Here is a 21,414-nt window from a genome sequence, read left to right as displayed (position 1 = left end):
AATAAGATTGGGGAGAAAACCTTTTGTGAGGAAAAATATAGGGAGTTGGTGTACTTCTTCTTTGAAATTTAGAAGAAGACCAACTCCTCTCCCCCCCTTCTTTGAAATTTAGAAGAACACCAATTCCTCTCCCCCCCCTCCTGGTGTACTTCCTCTTTGAAATTTAGAAGAACACCAACTCCTCTCCCTCCCTCCTCGTGCACTTCCTCTTTGAAATTTAGAAGAACACCCGCTTTCACCCCAAACTAGATATACTTGTTGTTATTTATAGGCAAAATTCTTATGTCTTACCCTCGCTCCCCCACTTATTAGGAAGAAAGAGCAAGGTGATGATGCCACTTGGCTTTCTGAGAGCACAAAGCCCTCCAAGCCTTAGTTATAAAAACATATAAATGTATTGGCAAGAATCTTCTATGATAAAAACATATAAATGTATTGGCAAGGATCTTCTATGATAAATTTATTTTTTAGTTATAAAAACATATAAATGTATTGCCAAGAATCTTCTATGATAAATTTATTTTTGATAAAAAAACAAATTTATTTATTTTTTAATAGTGTCTAGTTGTTGTTGGAAAAGGAAAGGGGGAGTCGGACATTTATAATGCTAGAAAATGAAGCAATTAAATAAATCTACAATTTGTCCGTGTGTATGGATGCCCTGTCTTCTTCCCTTTCCAAACATTTTGACTGCGATCACCAACTCTTTCTAGTGCATTTGTTTTTATTCTTCTGGGCCCGAAAAAGCATTTCCACGAGGAGAGTTTTTCTGAAGAATCTGTGTCTTAGCGAGACACAGAAGAGTAAGAAGGGTCGCCTAAACGCCGCTTTATCTTCATTAACCCATTGATTAATCACTTATTAATCTGCCATGTCTTCTCCAAGCAAGCGAAGGGACATGGATGTTATGAAGCTGTATGTCGGCAGCTATTTTTTCAGAAACAAAAAGCCCTCTTTTTCTTCTTGTTTTTAAACAGGTTTCGATGCGCCCGCTTGAAATCCATTGGTGGGCATAATGTAGTAACCTCAAATCATATTAAATTTTTTTCCCCCCCTTTTTGGGTTTTGCGTGGGCTTGCAGGATGATGAGCGATTTCAAAGTTGAGATGGTAAATGATGGGATGAGCGAGTTTAAAGTGGAGTTTCATGGACCTCCGGACAGTATGCTCATTAACCCCTATTTCTCAATGGTTTTTTTTTTTTGGGCGAAAAATTTTACCTATTTTCCATAAATTTTATTTATTTTTTGTTTTTATTGGTCCACAAGATATGTTTGAGGGGCTGATTCCATTGGGCATAGATGGAAACATGAGACCAACTGCAAGAAATGCATATTGGACAGCCTATGGGTACTGAAAACCAGCCTATGGGGATTAGTAAGGAGCAAACCATTGTCTATTGTCCATCATCCATGCCAAGTTTAAGAGCTTGCTTTTGTGTGTGATCTGAACCTTTCAGCTGGCTTCCCAGCAATCTCGAGAGAGAGAGAGAGAGAGAGAGAGAGAGAGGGAGGGAGGGAGGGTGGGAGAGAGATTTTATTATCGTCTACAAAAGACCTGAAGGGTCGAGAGATTTTATTAACGCTTACAAAAGACATGAAGGGTCTATGAAACCAAAAAGATTGTATATGTAATCCATGAGTAAACTGGATGTCAAGACAACATGAAAAAAGAAAACTAACTGCCAAAAGAAAACTGGGCCAGCTTGCTATGTATGCCCTGTGTGTACAATGGAGCCAAGAAAGCCTCGTGTCCGGACTCATCACATGTGGTGCCCTGTGGACGAGTTCATGGCCTTAATATCGGTAACCTGTGGTGATGCCAGCATGCCGTGGGCCTGGGGAGTGCTTACTCGGTGGGGTTGTGTGGCTCTCCTGATCCGTGTGTCCTGCGGCAGTATCCTGCCTCTTGGCTTGCTGCCTTGATCATCTATCTCTGAGGTGATGCAGCTCTAGTAAGTATAGTCCCAGCATCTCTGATCTCTATTATGCATCACCTGTGACAGAGGCCGAAGCCCCCTTCTGCAGAGACAGTGGAAGTGTCCTGGTATCTTGTAGTAAACTGGGCATCTAAGCATGTAGTGCTCCTTTGACTGCATCTCCCCAATGCTACATAGTTGCATATCCATTGGTCCTGTAGGATACCCAAGGCACCCTCAGCTAGCCAACAGCAATCCTCATGACATGGGACACATGTCTGAAATTAGCTGGGCCTTTCACAATAAATCCATCCATGTGACCCTTAGAAAGTGCTCTCTATAGATGTGAAGCTTTGGGGAGAGCTCAGTGAAGGAGACCCATGTCTGGTCTGTATGAAGCCGGCTCAAATCTAGGTGGATGATGCAGTTGATCTCTTGCTGTGAGAGAGAGAGGGAGGGGGAATCCAGGTTATACTCGAAGGGAATGTGACTTGAACCAACTGGTGGTGTGTGCATACAACAAATTATATGGTCGAAGGTTATTTTCGTCATCGTAAAAGCAACTTTTTATTGAGAAATCTCTACATTTGCAAGTGGCTAGGTAGATGCCAATCAGGCCACCGTGTATCTAGCGAGCTAGAATCATGGAGATAATAGTTGGGCTAGGAGATATTCTGGGAGAAATCATAGGAGTTCACTTGGCTGCTTATGCTTTGTATTCAGCCTATATAAGAGGCGCCCCATTTATGAATAAAGTAGATTGTTTACCTCCTCTAATGATGCACGAGTTTGATTAAGCTCCCTAATCCTTTTACCATCGCTAATCATGCATATGTGTTTGTTTGATCCACCATGATTTGTGAAGCTCTCTCAAGAGTTTAACCCTCTAATCCATTGAGAGAGAGAGAGAGAGAGAGAGAGAGAGAGAGAGAGAGAGTTCTTGGTGCAAAATGCAGGTCCCTATCAAAATGGGGTGTGGAAGGTTAGAGTGGAGTTACCTGACGCATACCCTTACAAGTCTCCCTCGATTGGCTTTGTGAACAAAATCTTTCACCCAAATGTTGATGAAGTGTGAGTCGATTCAATCATACATAAGGAAAGCTAATATCACTTATTACATAGTTATCCCATATAGGTGATTTTAGAATGTGTATAATCACCCACTATTGTGCTTTCTTAGAGACTACATGCTATCAATCATAGGAATGGAGAAGAGAAACATGTGTTGCTTCTAATGCCAAAGATCGGCGTTGCAAAATGCATTAAACAGGTCTGGTTCAGTGTGTTTAGATGTGATTAATCAAACATGGAGCCCAATGTTTGGTAAGCCGTCTTCTCTAAGCTAGTAGCTACAAGTGGAAGTGTTCTTTCTCATGGATTTATTGATAGAGACACTGGGTTGTGACCCTTTTGATAGGGACAGGGGTTGTGACCCTTCTTTGAGGCCTGTGAAAGAAACTGGGTTGTCTCTTGTTTATATGCAGATCTCGTCAATGTTTTTGAAGTCTTTCTTCCACAGCTCTTACTGTATCCGAACCCATCAGATCCATTGAATGGAGAAGCGGCTGCATTAATGATGCGGGACAAGGCGAAGTATGAACAGACGGTTAAAGGTATTAATTTGAATTAGGCACATGTCCTACCTTCTTTTGTGTGTGGGGAGAGCGTGTGTGTGTGTGTGAGAGAGAGAGAGAGAGAGAGAGAGAGAGAGAGAGAGAGAGTAGAAAGATATATTAATGTCTTCAGAAGGCCAAAGTGACATATGAGACCAAAATAATTACATCAAGTCCATGTGATACAATGTCTGAGTTACATTATTTAAAAAAAAGGGACATGCTAGGAACTAAGAATGAAAAGCTAAAGCTAGAGAGAGAGAGAGAGAGAGAGAGAGAGAGAGAGAGAGAGTATTAAACATCTACAAAAGACGTAAAGGTTTGGGAGACTTAAGAATACAGTGATCCATGAGTAACTGGATGAGACATGAAAAAAGAAACACCTTGCAAAGGAAAGACGTAAAGGTTTGGGAGACTTAAGAATACAATGATCCATGAGTAACTGGATGAATAACTGGATGAGACATGAAAAAAGAAACACCTTGCAAAGGAAACCGGTCCTGCGTACTCTATGTGGACCTGTGTATACAAAGACGAGAGTCAAAGCTGCAGATGACATCCTCCTCTGTATAGTGCGGCGGTGTCCACCTCCTGTGGTGGTACATTTCTATGGTGTTTGAGGATGTCTTGGATCTGCAGGTGGTGGGTCTGGTGGGTCTAGATTTCTGAGGACGGGGATGCCTAGCTCTCTTTTTAAGAGATTGCACCCTCTCTCTAGTGACTCTTTGGGTGCGTGGTGCCAAAGGGTTGTGAGCTTGGCTGGGCCCAGGTGATTATGAGTGGTGGTTACTGTGGTTGTGGGACCCCAAAAAGTCTGTGATAGAGGTCCTAGAGGTGTCCTGCTGCTCCTGCCGTCTGAGTGTTGCCTCATCAAATTGTCTCGACGGTGACTCAAACCCCTCTGATCTCTATTTTGCATTGCCTTTGAGAGGGGGCCAAAACCATCTTGAAAGAGGCGATGAAATCTCCTGAGTATCTTGTAGTATACTGGGCATCTGCATATGTAATGTTCCTTTGTATCAATCTCTCCAATCCTGCATAACAAGCATACCTGTGCCTCTAGTGTAATGCTCCTCCATCTCAATATCTCGAGTCCTGCATAACGAGCATACCCGTGCCTCTCGTGGATTTCCCTCAGGTCTCTTAGACTCAATCCGCAGGTGCTAGGGCATACCCTCAGCTCGTCAAGGGTGATCCTCATTGCATGCGACGTGTGTGTGGAGACTTGGGTGCCTCAATGAAGCCATCCTCTGAAACCCTAAGAAGTGCACTCTGTATGCTGGAGCTATGTGGGCAATGGGGACACCCATGCCTGACTCATGTGAAGCTGGGTCAAGTTGAGGTGGATGATGTGGTTGATCCCTTGTGGCGGGTAGAGATTCAAGAATGGGAGTCCAGACTATACTCAAAGGAGTCCGTCTGAGGGTTTATGAGCACCTTGTGTAAAATGCTATGTGGAAGTGTGATTAATGATGATTAACACTATGCAAGAAAGATTCACGCTAATCACATGTGCAGTGATGAGTAGAGAGAGAGAAGGAGAAGAGACTCTTTACCTAACCTACTCCCAATGCTTATTACTGAATGAATGAGTAATTACAATGATTGTAGATCACAAATCTGACTCTTGAATGCTCTTCATAAACTAAATGCTTACTGTCCTTCTCTGTGCATTAGTGGAAAATGCTGATGTGGAGGTGTACTTGGCTGATTAAGATGTTCGTGGCTACATGCCCTTGGTCTTCGCACTGCAACCTCTGTCATGAATGGCTACAAATGACCCCTGACTTGCCTTTTTATAGGGATCTTGATAGCAAGTCGTATTCGGGTCGGTTTTGCCTTTTTGACCTACATAATAATGTCCAAAATGTTATATTCAGCCTCCAAACTACACCCAAAAGGTGTCCCAACTATTGGTCCATGCCCTGGACACCTCCAGGCACTATTTAGGTTCTCCAAATTTCCCATATATGACCTCTAACTTTGCCCTTTAGGTGGCTGCAAGGAATAATCATGGTCTACGTGGCACCGTTGGAGGGTGTGTACGTGACTTCCCCTCCTGCTAAACTTTCAGCACTAGGGCAAACCATGGACCTTTGCTTCTTTCTTGACTTGGTCTTTCCGTAGGCTCCTCTCCCAACTTTTTGGGTCATTTGCCACTGCTACCTCCATTGGAATTGCTAGCTCTTCTTCTGGCTCCTTTGTCAATGGATTCTCTTCCGACATGGGAGACTCTTCTGTCCCCTCGGAAATCGTTGTGGCACTATTCTCATCCTTCTTTGTACTGGATTTAGAGAGACATACTTGAACGGTAGAGGCGTTATTGCCTCCTTGGAAATCTGCTGGTCATTTGAGATGAAATCCGGTACTTGCGTCGACTCTACTCTGACTCTTACACCACCAACATTGGCACCTCTTGCAAAATGCAAAGCCCTAAGGTTGATGCAAACTAAAAATAGAGCTGAAAACACTCATTGAGGTGCTGATTTGAGGGAAAACCCAAAAACCCTAAAATTTGGACTGCAACCCAAAAAATGCAAACCCTCATTTCAAAAACCCTAATTCAGCATGCAAAAACTCTACTTAGGATGAACCTAGACGCTTTGATACCAATGTAACATGCTAACTATGCGGAAGTGTGATTTTAATGATGATTAACACTAAGCAAGAAAGCTTAACACTAATTACATGCGCAATGATGAGTAGAGATTCGAGGAAGAGGAGAGACTCGCTCTTTACCTAACCTATTCCTAATATATATTACTAAATGAATGAGTAATTACAATGATTGCAGATCACAAATCTGATTTCACGTGCACCTTGCATTGGGGTACCCAGGGACACACTGACATCATTATCAATGCAACATTTGTACAGAAGTAATACCGTTTTTAGGACTATCTGTCGTATGCCGTGACCCCATTGTGAGCCCTCAGTCCAGGGACATTCAGGCACAAGCTATGTTGGGCAGTCTCCGATCCATAGAGGTCAGTCTGGAGTCAGTCCTCTTAACCCACTTGGAGAATTCATAAGATAGGTGCATGTAGTAGTCAGCCTTAGTAGTAGGTTTGCATCAGAAGCATCTAGGTAAGGGGCATGAATGCAAAAGATGTTTGCAGCCCTGCATTGGAATTTGGACCATGGGCAGCCCATGCCTCATGGGCACCTTTGGGCAGCCCATACAACAGCCTAACCTGTCGGCCAGGCTAGGGGGCTGACAACAGCCTTTGGGTAGGCAGCCCACAGGCTGGGTAGCATCAAATAGAAGCGCAGCATTTAATGCTGGCATAAACATTTTTTCAGCATTTTTTTGGGATATTTTGCATGTTTTTGTCCAAACAGTGCTGGCCGACAGTTCTACTGGCGGACCAGCTACATAGTGACTATGTAAGCAAGCACATAGATTCAGCCATGATTCATTCAAGATTAGAAAGTCTCAAGCAAATTTCAGTCATCAAATCAGCGAATCAGTATCCTACTTCTTTGGGCAAGATCCTTGAAGCTCTCTTCAACATTCAGCCAGCATATGTGCAGTCTCTTTAAAGTTAAAGTTGCCGGAAAGTTGGACTATGCACAATGTCTTTCGTGTTTCTTGGTTGAAGCAATATGTAGGTCCAGCATTGTAGGATGTATCAAAAGAGCAACAACCAGATATGATCGACGAGGCAGAAGTCATAGAGCCGGAACAAATTCTCCACCATAGATGGAGCATGGTTCCTGCCCAAGAATACTACAGTTCCTGCCGAAGAATACTATAGTTTTATATGAAGTTCAAGGACCGAGGAACCCATGAAGCAGTATGGTTGGATGAAGAGTTCTTTCAAGAGTTCCCCTAGTTATTGACGGACTACATGGAAGCCCTAGTGCAACATTTGTACAGAAGTAATACTTCTTTTAGGAATGTTTGTCGTGCACTGTGACCCCATTGTGTGCCCTCACTCCAGGGTCAGTTTGGCACGAGCGACGTAGATCAGTCTCCAAGCCATAGAGGCGAGTGTGGAGTCGGTCCTCTTAACTCACTTGGAGAATTCATCGATAGGTGGAGAATTCATCGATAGGTGCATGTAGCAGTTAGCCTTAGCAGTAGGTTTGCCTTAGAATCATCTAGGCAAGTCAGGGGCATGAATGCAAAAGATGTTTGCAGCCCATACAACAGCCTAACCTGGCTGTAAGGTTCAGCCAGCAGCCCTAGGGGAATAAGGGACTGGCCGACAGCATGTAGGAGTGGGATTGCTCTTGTTGGCCAGGCTAGGGGGCTGACAGCCAACAGGCTGGGCAGCATCAAATAGAAGCGCAGCATTTAATGCTGACATAAAATGTTTATTCAGCAATTTTGGGATATTTTGCACGTTTATGTCCAAACAGTGCTGGCCGACAGCTCTATTGGTGGACCAGCCACTGTAGTATTTTTCTGGATTTTTAGGTTTTATTTCTTCTTTTTTGTGTCTTTTCTGTTGGCTGACAGCCTTTAGCCTGGCCGACCAGCAGCTCCACATACTATATATAGCTTTGCCTCATCACTTCACTGGCTGTACCATTTCATAGACATTCGGAACCACTTTTTCTCCTGTTGCTGCTGCCAGGGACTGCACGTCATCTGCTTCATCATCATTGGCTCTTCAGGTCAGCACATCAGCGTTTTACATCAGGACACACCTTGGGACAGAAGCCCACACTCTGCTACAGGTCAGTACATCAACGTTTTATATCAGGCCACACTTTCGGACAGCTGCCCACTCTCTGCTACACAGTACAACACTTCAGCGTTTTATCATCAGTACCTATCTTGGGACAGTAGCACACTCTTTGCTACAGTTTATCATCGTTTTTCTTCTTCAGTTTACCTTGGGGCAGCAGCCCACTCTTTGCTCACCATCTCACCTCATCAGGACGGTAGCCCTCTCTGCTTATCTTTACCATCGACACCACTCGGGACGGCATCCCTCTCTGCTCCTCTCCATCCCTCAGGTATTGCAGCACCCTTGTCACCAAAGCTTGCACCTTTACACCGCTTAGGACGGCATTTGCTACATGCACTGAGTTTGATCGTGATAACACACAACAGGGCCTTCTTTATACCTTTATGTGGTGAGAATCTGAAGCATCAACTTTAGAGAGAATGAGACGACACCGTATTGGGTCCCAATACCCACTGAAGCACCCCCCCCCCCCCCCCCCCCCTTGCTTGCAAGCAGGAGTATTTGCTTATATTATTCTTTGGAGAAATGCTGTACAATGGTGAGTACAAATGATATGAATGTCCAACACAAGGACGAGGAGGCTCAAACGTCGACGAAGTATCCAACTATCCCGAGGTTCTGCTCTGCTGAAGACTCTCCTTGGCCATTGATGCAAGTCTAGATGACTGAAGGACTGCACATATGCTGGCTGAGATGTACGGGAATCTTCTTTTGTTGCCTGGAGATGAGTAGGACTGCTGAACGCTGAATGCTAGAGTGTTCTTTTCTGAATAATTGATTGAGTTTACGTGGGCTGAGGGGAGGCTTTTATACATTCTTAGATCAGCAGTCGGCTGCCTCAAGGGGCCGTCGGTTGATGCATGAAGCTCCACAACTGGGAAAAGCTTAGTCGGTTGCTGAAAGTACCCTCATGACTACGAACTGCTAGTTGACTAGCATTAAATGCTGGTCGGGTTCTGCACAACTAGTTGGCTGGCCCATAGATGCTGGTCGGATGCTGTATTCCCTGTCGGCTGGCCCATATATGTTGGTCGGGTGTTGTAGCAATGCCTGTCGGCTGTTGCCCGACTGTGAGGCAAGGGCCTTGGCTGCCTTTGCAAGGCTAGCCAGGTGCCTTGGGGCTGGCCCCCTTCTATGTGAATGCACCTACAATGCTTTACATGCAACTAATGCTAAGGTTGACACATACATGCTCTTGAATGATGCTTTCTCCAAGTGGGTTAAGAGGACTGACAACTGACTGACCTCTAAAGCTCAGAGATTGACCTACGTAGCTTGTGCCTGACTGTGGTGGTAGGGGTGGTGGACGATGAGGAATGTGTCGCCTGTTGAGGGAGAGCTGCCTGAATTCTTGCCATTGTTTGTTGATTTTGGATTTGCACAGCCTCCCAGTCGAGTCTTTGCTGGAACTCTCGGTCGGCCTTCTCTGTGTGGCATTGGTCTTCCTCAAATTTGCATGTGGCTTCCCTATCCCTCTGTTCCTCTGCACATCTCAGTTCTTTTTCTTCATCTGCTTTTCTTTTTTGTTTCGTTGTCTTTTCTTTGTTGTTCTTCAATATGTAGTAGGACCTGTTCTAGATTTGAGATGCCTTCTTTGGGCTTCTCCTTTTGGGCGGCAAGCTGCATCTTCAAAGAATTTATTTGCTTTGTCATCGTTTTTAGGAGCTCTTCTATGCTTGTTGGCGGAAGCGGTTTTTTCTGTTTGGAAGCTTTGTGCCTCCATTCCTTCTTGCTGGCTTTCTTCGTGATGTGATGTTTCTCCCGACATGGTGGAGGCCTGGGTTTCTTTTCCCTATTGAAGTATAACCATCCACCGGATTCTCTCACCTCTTTAGGTAGCTGAGTTGGGTTACCAACGTGATCCTTTGATACCAATGTTACATGCACCGAGTCGTGATAACGCACAACAAGGCCTTCTTTATGCCTTTATGTGGGGAGAATCTGTAGCATCAACTTTAGAGAGTAGGGAGAGAGAGAGAGAATGTGGAATGTAGAAGACGACACCGTATTGGGTCTCAATACCCACTGAAGGGCCCTCCCTGCAAGCAGGAGTATTTGCTTATATTATTCGTTGGAGAAATGCTGTACAATGCTGAGTACAAATGATATGAATGCCCAACACAAGGACGAGGAGGCCCAAACGTCGACGGAGTATCCAACTATCTGAGGCTCTGTTGAAGACTCTCCTTGGCCACTGATGGAAGTCTAGATGACTGAAGGACTGCACATATGCTGGCTGAGATGTAAGGGAATCTTCCTTGTTGCCTGGAGATGAGTAGGACTGCTGAGCACTGAATACCAGAGTGTTCTTTTCTAATAATTGATTGAGTTTACGTGGGCTGAGGTTAGGCTTTTATACCTCATTAGATCAGCCGTCGGCTGCGTCAACGGGTTGTCGGCTGATGCATGAAGCTCCATGACTGGGAAAAGCCTAGTCGGCTGTTGAAAGTACCCTCACGACTGCTAACCGCCTGCACAACTAGTCGGTTGGTCCACAGATGCTGATCGGATGCTGTATTCTTGGCGGCGGCTAGCCCACAGATGTTGGACAGGTGCTGTAGCAATGCTTGTCGGTTGCTGCCCGATTGTGAGGCAAAGGCCTTGGCTGCCTTTGCAAGGCTAGCCAAGCTGAGGTTGCCTTGGGGTTGGCCTTAGGACTGGCCCCCTTCTATGTGAATGCTGTTAGAAGTCATCTCCTGTCTATATTCATACACCAGGGCCTCTGTTTTGTGGGTGTGCCCGCCCTGTATAAGGTGTTTTATCATTTTTCCACACTCCTCGTATTTTTTCCTATTTTTTTCCATTTTTTCTAGTGGTGGGAGGGTTGCCAGAGGATGCCAGGAGCACTCCAGTGCTGGCCGACTGTATGTTCATCAGTCGTGGGCTACTGGGCTGCTGGCCGACTGCATTTATGCAGTCGTGGGACCTTTTCATCATTCGTGGGCACTTCATCTGCTGGCCGACTGCCCTTCCAGGGATGTATATAAAGGCCCCTTGCCCCCACCACTTTCTCATTCAGTTTTCTCGGGATCTTGAGTATAGAGAAGAGTTTACACACCTATCTCTCTGTGTTTCTTGTGCTGTTTATTTTCTGCAGTCTACTTGCTCTTGTCTACCCAAGTTTGGTTATCATTTCCGCTGCATATTCTGACATGGTATCAGAGCCCTAGGCTCTAGACAGATCTTGGGCGTTTTTCTGAGCAAGAGGGGGAGCGTTAGGTTGCTGATTGGTGGACTGTTTTGGGCTGAACGGGAAGAGAAGGTGCAAGAGGAAGGCGGGCTAAGGTGCTGGACAGCCACTTGCAGGTTTTCAGATTTTTTTTTTCCCACCCACCCACCCTTTCAGGTTACTCTCCGCGATGGCAGATTTACTAGAGATGGCTGAGAAGCACGTGAAGATTCCGACTCTCCCCACGTTCCCAGTGGATCGTCAGTTGGACGGGTCCAATTACGGCATCTGGAAGGTCATGATGGAGTCGGTTTTGGAGTCATATGACCTTGCTGATTTTATTATCATCGGGGTGCCACGGCCGGAAGCTGAGGAGTTATTATTGACGAGGAAGGACCGAGAGGCACAGGCACACATGTGGGATCGTGTCAACGCCAGGGTCCGGTCAATTATTTTCCTCAATTGCACACCACAAGTGATCAATCATGTGAAGCACATGACGCTGGCGAGAGGCATATGGGAGCACTTGGCTTCTTTGTATAACAGGGTGTCACCCATGAAAAGGATCTCCTTGGAAGTGCAGATGCGGGTTATGAACCCTGCAAAGTCTTCGACGATGCGGGAACACATCAACAAGGCCCTTCAGCAGGAAGTCCTACAAGCTGGGAAAGAGATATCATCTGAAGATATGGCCATCACTTTGCTTTCCCACTTGCCTGGTCAGTATTCTGCTTTCTATTCCTTGTTGATCACGAGTGGCAGGCTCAGCACCATTACTTGGGAGGAGCTTGTGCCAATGGTCTTGGACCAGGAGGACCATTGGAGTTGATTCACACTGACTTGTGTGGACCACAGCAGATACCATCCTTGGGAGGATCTCTCTACTTCATGCTGCTTGTTGATGATTGTACCAGATTCACGTGGGTCTACTTTCTTTCCCAGAAGGACCAGGCTTTTGCTCGGTTCAAGGATTGGCACGTGATGGTGGAGAAAGAGTCTGGATATCAGGTGAAGACTCTCAGGGCTCATAAAGGAGGTGAATTCTCCTCGACTGTATTTTTCAAGTTTTGTGCAGATCATGGCATCAAAAGGGAATTGGCCAATACCGGATCGCCTTCGGAGAATGGAGTTGTTGAACGAAAGAATAGGACTGTGGTGGAGATGGCGAGGATCATGCTGGAGCATCGTGATCTTCCTCGTCCACTTTGGGGTGAGGCTGTGGCAACGGCTGTCCATACCATTAACCGCTCTCCGACGACTTCTGTACCCCATATGACTCCATTTGAGGCATATTTTGGCAGGAAACCCGTTGTCTCGCACTTCCGTGTCTTTGGGAGTGACGCGTATGTACATATTCCGAAGAAGCAGAGGGGGAAGCTTGACTCCAAGTCCCGCAAGCTGGTATTTGTGGGGTATAACTCTCTTTCCAAGGGATACAGGTTGTTTGATCCAGAGAGGAACGAGATTGTCGTCAGTCGGGATGTGGTCTTTGACGAGCATGTTCCAGCATCCACTGTCGAGGGGCCGCCACTTCTTGGAGATCCAGAGGAGTCTGATGATGATTCCCAGCCTTTTATTCGAGTTGATCCACCTCAGTCATCACAGGAGGTTGAGCCCGCAGCTGGAGTTGAGCCCCCGCGACCACAGGAGGCTCCACGATCTGTTCGAGTACCTAGGTGGTTGTTAGACACCCTTCAGGAGTTAGGTGTCACGGAGCTACCCTCCGAGTGGACCACAGAGGACGGCCCTCGAAGATCACATCAAGTCCGAGATAAAAGCAACACGACGGAGCTTCTTCAGGTGAACTATGCCTTGATGTCTCGTATCATGCGGGACAAAGAGCCCACTTCCGTAAAGGAAGCCCTTTCACAGGATACTTGGAGGAAAGCCATGCAGGTGGAACTTGATGCCATCGAGAAGAACAATACTTGGGAGTTGGTTCCGAGGCCGTTGAAGCGGTCAGTCATTGGTGTCAAATGGGTCTTTAAGACCAAATACGCGTCTGATGGGTCGGTGGACAAACACAAAGCCAGGCTTGTGGCTAAAGGTTATGCTCAGCGGCCAGGCATCGACTACGAGGATACCTTTGCACCGATCGCGCGGATGACCACGATTCGGACCGTTCTTGCCCTTGCTTCTTCTCAGAGGTGGCCCGTGTTTCAAATGGATGTAAAATCTGCGTTCCTTAATGGTGACCTGCAGGAGGAGGTGTACGTTGAGCAGCCTCCAGACTTTATTGTTCCAGGATCGGAAGGGATGGTTTACAGGTTACGTAAGGCCTTGTATGGTCTTAAACAGGCTCCCAGGGCTTGGAATCAGAAGATTGATTCCTTCTTTATTCGGACTGGATTTCAGAGATCGGTTGCAGATCCGAACGTGTATCTCTTTCGAGAACGCGGCATGGTCACACTTATCATCCTTTATGTGGATGATCTCATTCTCACCGACGGTCATGTGGAGCACATTGGAGTGACGAAGGCTGCCTTGTCAAAGGAGTTTGAGATGACCGACTTAGGCTTACTCCACTTCTTCTTGGGATTGGAGATCTGGCAGACCCAGAGGGGATTTTTCATCTCTCAGCAACGGTATGTTCATGAGTTGCTTGAGGCCTTTGGGATGGAGAACTGCAAGCCTATTACTTCGCCGATGGACCCGAACACAAAGTTAACCGTTACAGATCCTTGTGAGCCAGTTGATGCCTCGCAGTACCGGAAGTTGGTTGGTTCATTGATTTGGTTGCTGAACACTAGATTGGACTTGAGCTTCTCCGTGGGACTGTTGAGCTCTTTTATGCAGACGCCATTGAAGTCTCATTGGGACGCAGGATTGCGGATCTTGCGGTATCTGTAGAGTACGAAGGATCTGGGACTCTTTTACACAGGAGGGAATGGAGTCAAGCTCCAAGGTTGGAGTGACTCAGATTGGGGAGGAGATCCAGACACGAGGAGATCTACTTCAGGATACAGTTTTACCCTCGGCTCAGGAGCAGTTTCTTGGAGCAGCAAGAGGCAGCCAACTATTGCCCTTTCTTCGACAGAGGCAGAGTATCGAGCTGCTTGTGGTGCTGTTTGTGAGGTTGTATGGCTGCGGAGGCTGCTAGGCGAGATTGGGTTTCCACAGAGGGAGCCCACAGTCATCCAGTGCGATAACCAGAGTTGTATAGCTATTGCTCGGAACCCGGTTTTCCATGCCCGGACCAAGCATATAGAGATACAGTATCACTTTGTACGTGAGAAGATCTTGGCTGGTGACATCTTGCTACTTTATTGTTCGACGGAGGACAATGCGGCGGACCTCTTCACGAAATCTCTACCTCAGGCTACGCTCAGGCGGCACTCTAGCTCCCTTGGGTTGGTTTCACAGCCAGGAGCTGAGAGGGGGTGTTAGAAGTCATCTCCTGTCTATATTCATACACCAGGGCCTCTGTTGTGGGTGTGCCTGCCCTGTATAAGGTGTTTTATCATTTTTCCACACTCACCGTATTTTTTCCTATTTTTTCCCATTTTTTCTAGTGGTGGGAGGGTTGCCAGAGGATGCCAGGAGCACTCCAGTGCTGGCCGACTGTATGTTCATCAGTCGTGGGCTACTGGGCTGCTGGCCGACTGGATTTCCTTAGTCGTGGGCATTCGTCTACTGGCCGACTGCATTTATGCAGTCGTGGGACCTTTTCATCATTCGTGGGCACTTCATCTGCTGGCGGACTGCCCTTCCAGGGATGTATATAAAGGCCCCTTGCCCCCACCACTTTCTCATTCAGTTTTCTCGGGATCTTGTGTATAGAGAAGAGTTTACACACCTATCTCTCTGTGTTTCTTGTGCTGTTTATTTTCTGCAGTCTACTTGCTCTTGTCTACCCAAGTTTGGTTATCATTTCCGCTGCATATTCTGACAAATGCACCTACAATGCTTTACATGCAACTAATGCTAAGGTTGACACATACATGCTCTTGAATGGAGTGAACTGACTGACCTCTAAAGCTCAGAGACTGACCTACGTAGCTCGTGTCTGACTGTCCCTGGATTGAGGGCTCACAATGGGGTCATGGCGTACGACAAATAATCCTAGAAAAGGTTCTACTTCTATACAAATGCTGCACTGAAGATCATGCCAGTGTCACTGTGTACCTGAGTGCAGGGTGCACGTGACAGTAGCCGCCTCTGCTCCTCACTACCCCTCAGGTATTGCTCCTCACTACCCCTCAGGTATTGCAGCACCTTTGTCACCAGAGCTTGCACCACTTGGGACGGCAGCCCTCTCTGCTCTTCATTATCACTCAGGCACCTCAACACCCTTGTCACCAGTGTGTGCATCCCTTCCGCTGCCCACTACCACCTTGGAGTGCCTCTGCATCCACCGACGCGAGCCTTCGACACTGACCACCTCACGGAGTGCCTTTGCCTCACATCGACGCGAGCCTTCATCACTGACCGTGCTTTAGCTCCAACATTGTCTTTGCTTCTGCACCAGTCTTCTACTTAGAGTCTCCTCACATTAGAGGGCTCTTGTACATATATATGTTCACTCACCATTATACACGCACCTATTTCATGTTGTGTTGTTTTGCTCTGATCTCTCGTACATCTGGTCCTTTCGTTCTTTTGTCCTCAGAGCATGGTGACCATGAAACTCGTTTCGATGGCTTTGAAACTTGTTTCACGTTTCAATGTTGAAACGTTTCATGTGCACATTGAAACCATATCGTTTCATGTGGGGAAAAAGGTTGTGATTTCGTGCGCTTTTTAGCTTTTATATTTCTTTCTCTTTTCTTCTTTCATCCTATTTGTTCTTTTTCTCTTCTCTTTTGTATGTCTTCTTTGTTTACTAATGATAAATATGCTAATATCATCTTATAACAATTAGCTAACACCTTCACATTTTATGTATATGATCGTTTCAGTCCAACGTTTCATTGTCCACCTACCTGGTGTTGAAACGTTTTGTTCCAAAATAAATCGTTTTAGCATCGTTTCGTTTCGATAGTGAAACGTTTCGCGGTGACCTTGCCTCAGAGCAAGTGCATAGATTCAGCCATGATTCATTCAAGATCAGAAAGTCTCAAGCAAATTTCAGTCATCAAATCAGCAAATTAGTATCCTACTTTTCTGGGCAAGATCCTTGAAGCTCTCTTCAGCATTCAGCCAGCGTATGTGCAGTCCTACAACTATTTTGGACTTGCATACATGGCCCCGAAGAGTCTTCTGCAGAGCCCTTGGATTGTTGGATACTCAGCCGACGTACTGTCTTCCTCGTCCTTGCGTTGGGGAGTCATATCGCCTGTTCTCAAGGATTGTAAAACATTTCTCCAAAGCAGTAATATAAACAAATACCTTGCTTGCCGCGGCCGCGCGGGGGGGGGGGGGGGGGGGGGGGGGGGGGGGGGGTTGGCTTCAGTGGGTAATTGGGACGCAATATTGTTGCATGCGCGGAAGCCTTGCTATACTGATCCACAACCCTAAGCTCGATTAAGAACATTGATGCGGATTAAACATGATTAAGACAAAGGAGAGAGAAGGAGAGGGAGATTGGGTGTCGGGGTTTTTTTGTATTAATATGGTACAAAAAGGTTACATATATGCTTGTACACGACTTAGGGCTATGGTCAGCGCCATAGGTGTGAACTTGGCTTTACATATCTTCCTGATGAATGCCAATGTTGCATACGCGGACGCCTTGTTGTACTGATCCACAACCTTAACCTTGATTAAGAACATCGATGCTAATTAACATATGATTAAGACAAAGGAGAGAGAAGAAGAGAGTATTTGGTGTTAGGGTTTTTTGTATTAATATGGTACAAAAAGGTCACATAGATGCTTGTACATGACTTAGGGCTATGGTCAGACCCATAGGGGTGACCTTGGTTATATATATGCTAAGGGATGCAGTCGGCCAGCTGCTAAACCATGTCGGCCTGCTGTGGACAATGACCTAAATGAAATACGTCAAAATATGCGCTTTTTAACTGTTCCCTTGCCATTCTTGCTGCCCACCATGTAGCCATTAGCCAACTGCTGTACAGAGGCCTGCTGCCAGCTGACAGCCCTTTTGTACTTCCTTATAATGATGCTAACAATGCTGATGCTGATGATGATGGTACTGCTGATGATTACAATGATGATGATGATTTGATGATGATGAAGATGCTTCTGATGCTACTGCTATATGCTGTCTTAATTGCTGCATTAATCAAGGATTAAGACTGTTCATGCTGAAGATTAGCCATGGCACTGGTGTGCACGTGACAAATGCTGTCATCTACTTCTCTTCTATTCTCTTCTCTCTCTCTCTCTCTCTCTCTACTTTGTGAATTGGATGCTAAAGATCTCACCAAATAAAGGTATAAAATCATCCGTTGAGGACCAGCAAGGTTAATCAACCAGATCCATGCCCGAATTCAGAAAACAACTTTTACTATATCTTCCCCGATGTACGTGTAGGTATCTTCGGTGACCTAGAGCTAGAGCACCGTATGGTCAGAACCCTCTAGCATCCTTCGCAGGTCACCTAGCGCTTCACTCATAGGTTGCTTCCTTGGTCCCTCATCCACTGTACCGGAAGCTCACCATTTAAATCAAACCGAGGCTGGTCAAGACCTTGCTACACGAGACGTCTTCCGTTGACTCTCCGTCAGCAGTTGCAACTTTACCAGACAGGTCTCCACGACCTCATTCACAAGACGGTCAAAATGCTTCCACAGCATTCTTGACATAAAACAGTCATTTAAGAACAGATTTCACATACAAATACAGTTCCAACAATATTTCCATCTTTTCTCATCACTCCACATCCTTTCACATTAGTCCCCATCTTTTCTCATCTTCCCACAATTTCCCCTGTTGTGTGTTACCACGATCAACCTCAGTGCATGTAACATCTGACTCTTGAATGCTATGCAATAACTTAATAATGCTGACTGTCCTCCTCTGTGCGTTAATGGAAAACGCTGACGTAGAGGTGTACTTGGCTGATCTAGATGTTGTGGCTAGATGCCCTTGGTCTTGGCTCTACAACCTCTATCTTTGAATGCCTACAAATGACCCATGACTTGCCTTTTTATAGGGATCTTGATAACAAGTCGTATTTATCAAGACAGTTTTGCCTTTTTGTTGACCTACATAATAATGTCCAAAATGTCATATTTAGCCTCCAAACACCCAAAAGGTGTCTCAACTATTGGTCCATGTCTTCGGCGCCTCCTGGTACCATTTAGGCTCCAAAACTGCTCCACATTGCCCATATACGGCCTCTAACTTTGCCCTTTAGGTGGCTGCAAGAAATAATCACGTCTCTGTGGCACCGTCGGAAGATGTGCACGTGACACTAGGATCTGCTATGGCCCTCTTGTGCAAGCTGTCTAGAAGAATCAAATGTTATCCTCAGAATGCGATCCCTGTCCAATATGTATAAATGGGAAATGTAGGTGATTGTCTGGATGAGGGCATCAATGACCAACAGTGCTGCCAAACTCAGCCAAGACTATCTCATGTGGTACAGCAGGTTTTCTCACGATCATATATGAAACATCATCATCTGCACTCTGTTCTTCTCCAGCCATCCGCTCCCAAATCACCTCTCTAAAATGGAACCTTATACGTCATAGTTGGCCTCACCAATGTGCCAAAACAACACACTCTTCGTGCTACGATTCTGGAAGCGGGCCTGGATGCACCGTTTCTCCAAACTGGGGAAAGCAGCATATCCTCTTGCTAGGTGGGCCTATGCAGCCGGGTGGATGGAGAAGATGGGACTGGTGAAGGTTATCCCAAGAGACAGACATATGAGTAACTATCTCTATGGCTTCACCTTTATATGAGGAGTTGGTGAGAACTATTAAAGAGCGTGGCCTTGGTTTTACCAAGATTCACTGTGAGATCAGTCTCCTCACAAAAAGTTCCGAGTGCATCCAATGTCTTTGCAGCCCCTATGCTGAATCTGAGATCAGGACTATGTCAACTGGATACAAGAGGATGGGCATTACTGTTGTGGCTACCTATACTCCCAAATGTGTTGAGCAAGTTTGAGATCTCAGCAGGGCATCCATATAGCAGGGTGCACGTAGGTGGTCTGTGGACAAAATAAGAGCACAACCATTCTTATTGCTTTTCATTATCCAAATCCCATTAATACTTTTATTCATGTGCTCTTGCAGAATAACGAAAGTGTTTTCTATGTTTTTCTGCAAAAATGTATATCCAGAGAATCCCTTTACTATTTATTGAAAACATTTCATCAGTTCTTTAGAGCACATTGTACTCTCTTTGTTGTAACCCGATAGTTGGACTGTCTTCTAATGGCGTTGAATTTTTGTTGTAACCCAATGCTTGGTCTGTCTTCCAATGGTGTTGAACCTTGCTTTTCAGAACACTGTGAAAGATATGCAAAAGCTGAGAATACTGAAAGCCCGCCTGAAGATAGTAGTGATGCTGAGCTGAGTGATGCTAAGTATGAATCCAGTGACGAAGAAATGGCGGGGTCATCAGATCCCTAGCACTTTTGTTGGGTGTATGTTTGTAAATGGGGGTGAGGGTAGGGTGACTCTTTTGGATATTTGTTTTCACAGCAAAGTAGCTTAGGAGATTTGTGTGGCCTTTTGGCTATCTGAAAATATACCCAAACTGTAAATACATTGCGGGTCTGTATAGTGCTGAGATGATGGCCTTGGCTATTATTTTTTTCTTTAGTTTTAAACCTTCATCTGTAAATTTCTTGCCAAAATCTCTCAATGTCGGTATGGGGTGGTAGATTTTCAGATTTGTTTCAATGTCTTGTCCACTTGTACGCACATGAATACATGTATGCATGTATGTTTACATGTGCATGCATTAACATGATGTGTGTGTGCATTCACATGATGTGTGTGCATGCATGCAATGTAATGCATGTTTTTTAGTGTATGTATATATGTACATATGTTATGCATTTAGTGCATTAATGGAAATAGTGTATGAATGTATGTACTATGCAGATATGTCGTGTGATGTATCTGATGCAATATATGTGCATGTGCGTACGTGCATGCATGTATACATGTGTATGCAGGGCCGTTTTTCAAGGATCATTTTCTCAGCTATATCCTCTGTCTGTGTGTTGTATCACATGCGTGATTCTCTTCCTTCTCGTGCTTGCATGCTTAAAGCTCTAGTGCACCATAACAAAATCTTTTTTTAATGACAGTTCATCTTTTGATTTATTTTTTCATTTATGGGGGGCTGGGGTGGTTCCGATTGGGAACATCTTAAAAGTATTTAAGAAGATTGCTAGATTCAAGTGGAATTTGAGGACAAGTTTTTTGCTGATCTTAAAGATGCCATATATGCTTGGATGGGATTCTTTTCCCAACCTGGTGTAGCTATTTTAGGGTAGATATCTTGCTTTTGAAAGAAAAACCTTTAAATCATGAGTTGAGAGCTGAGTTGATACTGCCATATCAAGATTGAGAGACATTACCATTACTTGCTTTTGAGTGCACTTCACAATGAAGATGGGCCATTAAAGTTTGCAGTGCCTTTGTAGAGAGTAGTCACCAAGGATCAACAGATACAAGTGAGTGAAGTTTTATAAGCATTTAATTTTGAGCTAACATTATTTTTCTTCTTGGGCTTGGTCACATATATAATAGGTGGGCAACATGTACTAAATGATGCTTTATTTTTTCGATCACAATGAAAATAGATTATTAAAAGCTTTCAAGGTCATTGCAGAGAAGTAGGCATCAAGAATACAAACCTCACATAGGCTTTGCTATTGCTGATGGTTACTTCATCCATGCAAGCAACGTTTGCCATAGTGGATTTTTAGAGGAAGGTTTAGAGCAATCACACCCACCTTGGAGAACTTTCAAATGTTTTTCTATTGGTTAGATTTGAAGAAATGATATGAACAACAGTTAGTCATGTGAGTAGGCAAGCTCACTCATTGCATGCGGGGACAATAATAAAAAATTAACATGTCGAAGAATCTTTGGGAAAAGGATAGTGTGCAAGGAAGTTTACTTTTGAGATTAGGTCACATGGT

At 45.1% G+C, this 21,414-nt stretch overlaps 1 protein-coding gene across 2 annotated transcripts; it reads left to right on the top strand.

The window, feature by feature from the left end:
• Nucleotides 1-649: 649 nt before the first annotated feature.
• On the top strand, nucleotides 650-20,074 carry LOC147625263 (ubiquitin-conjugating enzyme E2-23 kDa-like). 2 transcript variants are annotated; one of them, XM_086818569.1, is made up of 6 exons: nucleotides 650-915; nucleotides 1,082-1,161; nucleotides 2,874-2,988; nucleotides 3,188-3,240; nucleotides 3,402-3,530; nucleotides 19,761-20,074. In XM_086818569.1, the coding sequence occupies exons 1-6, from the start codon at nucleotides 872-874 to the stop codon at nucleotides 19,886-19,888; spliced, it is 549 nt and encodes a 182-aa protein (XP_086674695.1). In that variant the 5' UTR covers nucleotides 650-871; the 3' UTR covers nucleotides 19,889-20,074. The 2 variants fall into 2 exon arrangements, with proteins under 2 accessions (XP_086674695.1, XP_086674696.1); XM_086818570.1 differs by having other exon boundaries at nucleotides 913-977.
• Nucleotides 20,075-21,414: the final 1,340 nt, after the last annotated feature.

Source organism: Cibotium barometz, chromosome 24 (genome assembly GCF_041138505.1).
Source record: "Cibotium barometz isolate CiBa-2024 chromosome 24, ASM4113850v1, whole genome shotgun sequence".
Classification (NCBI taxonomy): domain Eukaryota; kingdom Viridiplantae; phylum Streptophyta; class Polypodiopsida; order Cyatheales; family Cibotiaceae; genus Cibotium; species Cibotium barometz.
Note: the sequence above shows the minus strand (reverse complement) of the source record. Positions and strands in the feature narration are given on the sequence as shown.

Coding starts and splice junctions, on each gene's coding strand:
- LOC147625263 (XM_086818569.1), top strand. CDS start 872: ATGTCTTCTCCAAGCAAGCGAAGGGACATGGATGTTATGAAGCT. Junction 2,989..3,187: donor CACCCAAATGTTGATGAAGT/GTGAGTCGATTC, acceptor TGCATTAAACAG/GTCTGGTTCAGTGTGTTTAG. Junction 3,531..19,760: donor GTATGAACAGACGGTTAAAG/GTATTAATTTGA, acceptor CTTGCTTTTCAG/AACACTGTGAAAGATATGCA.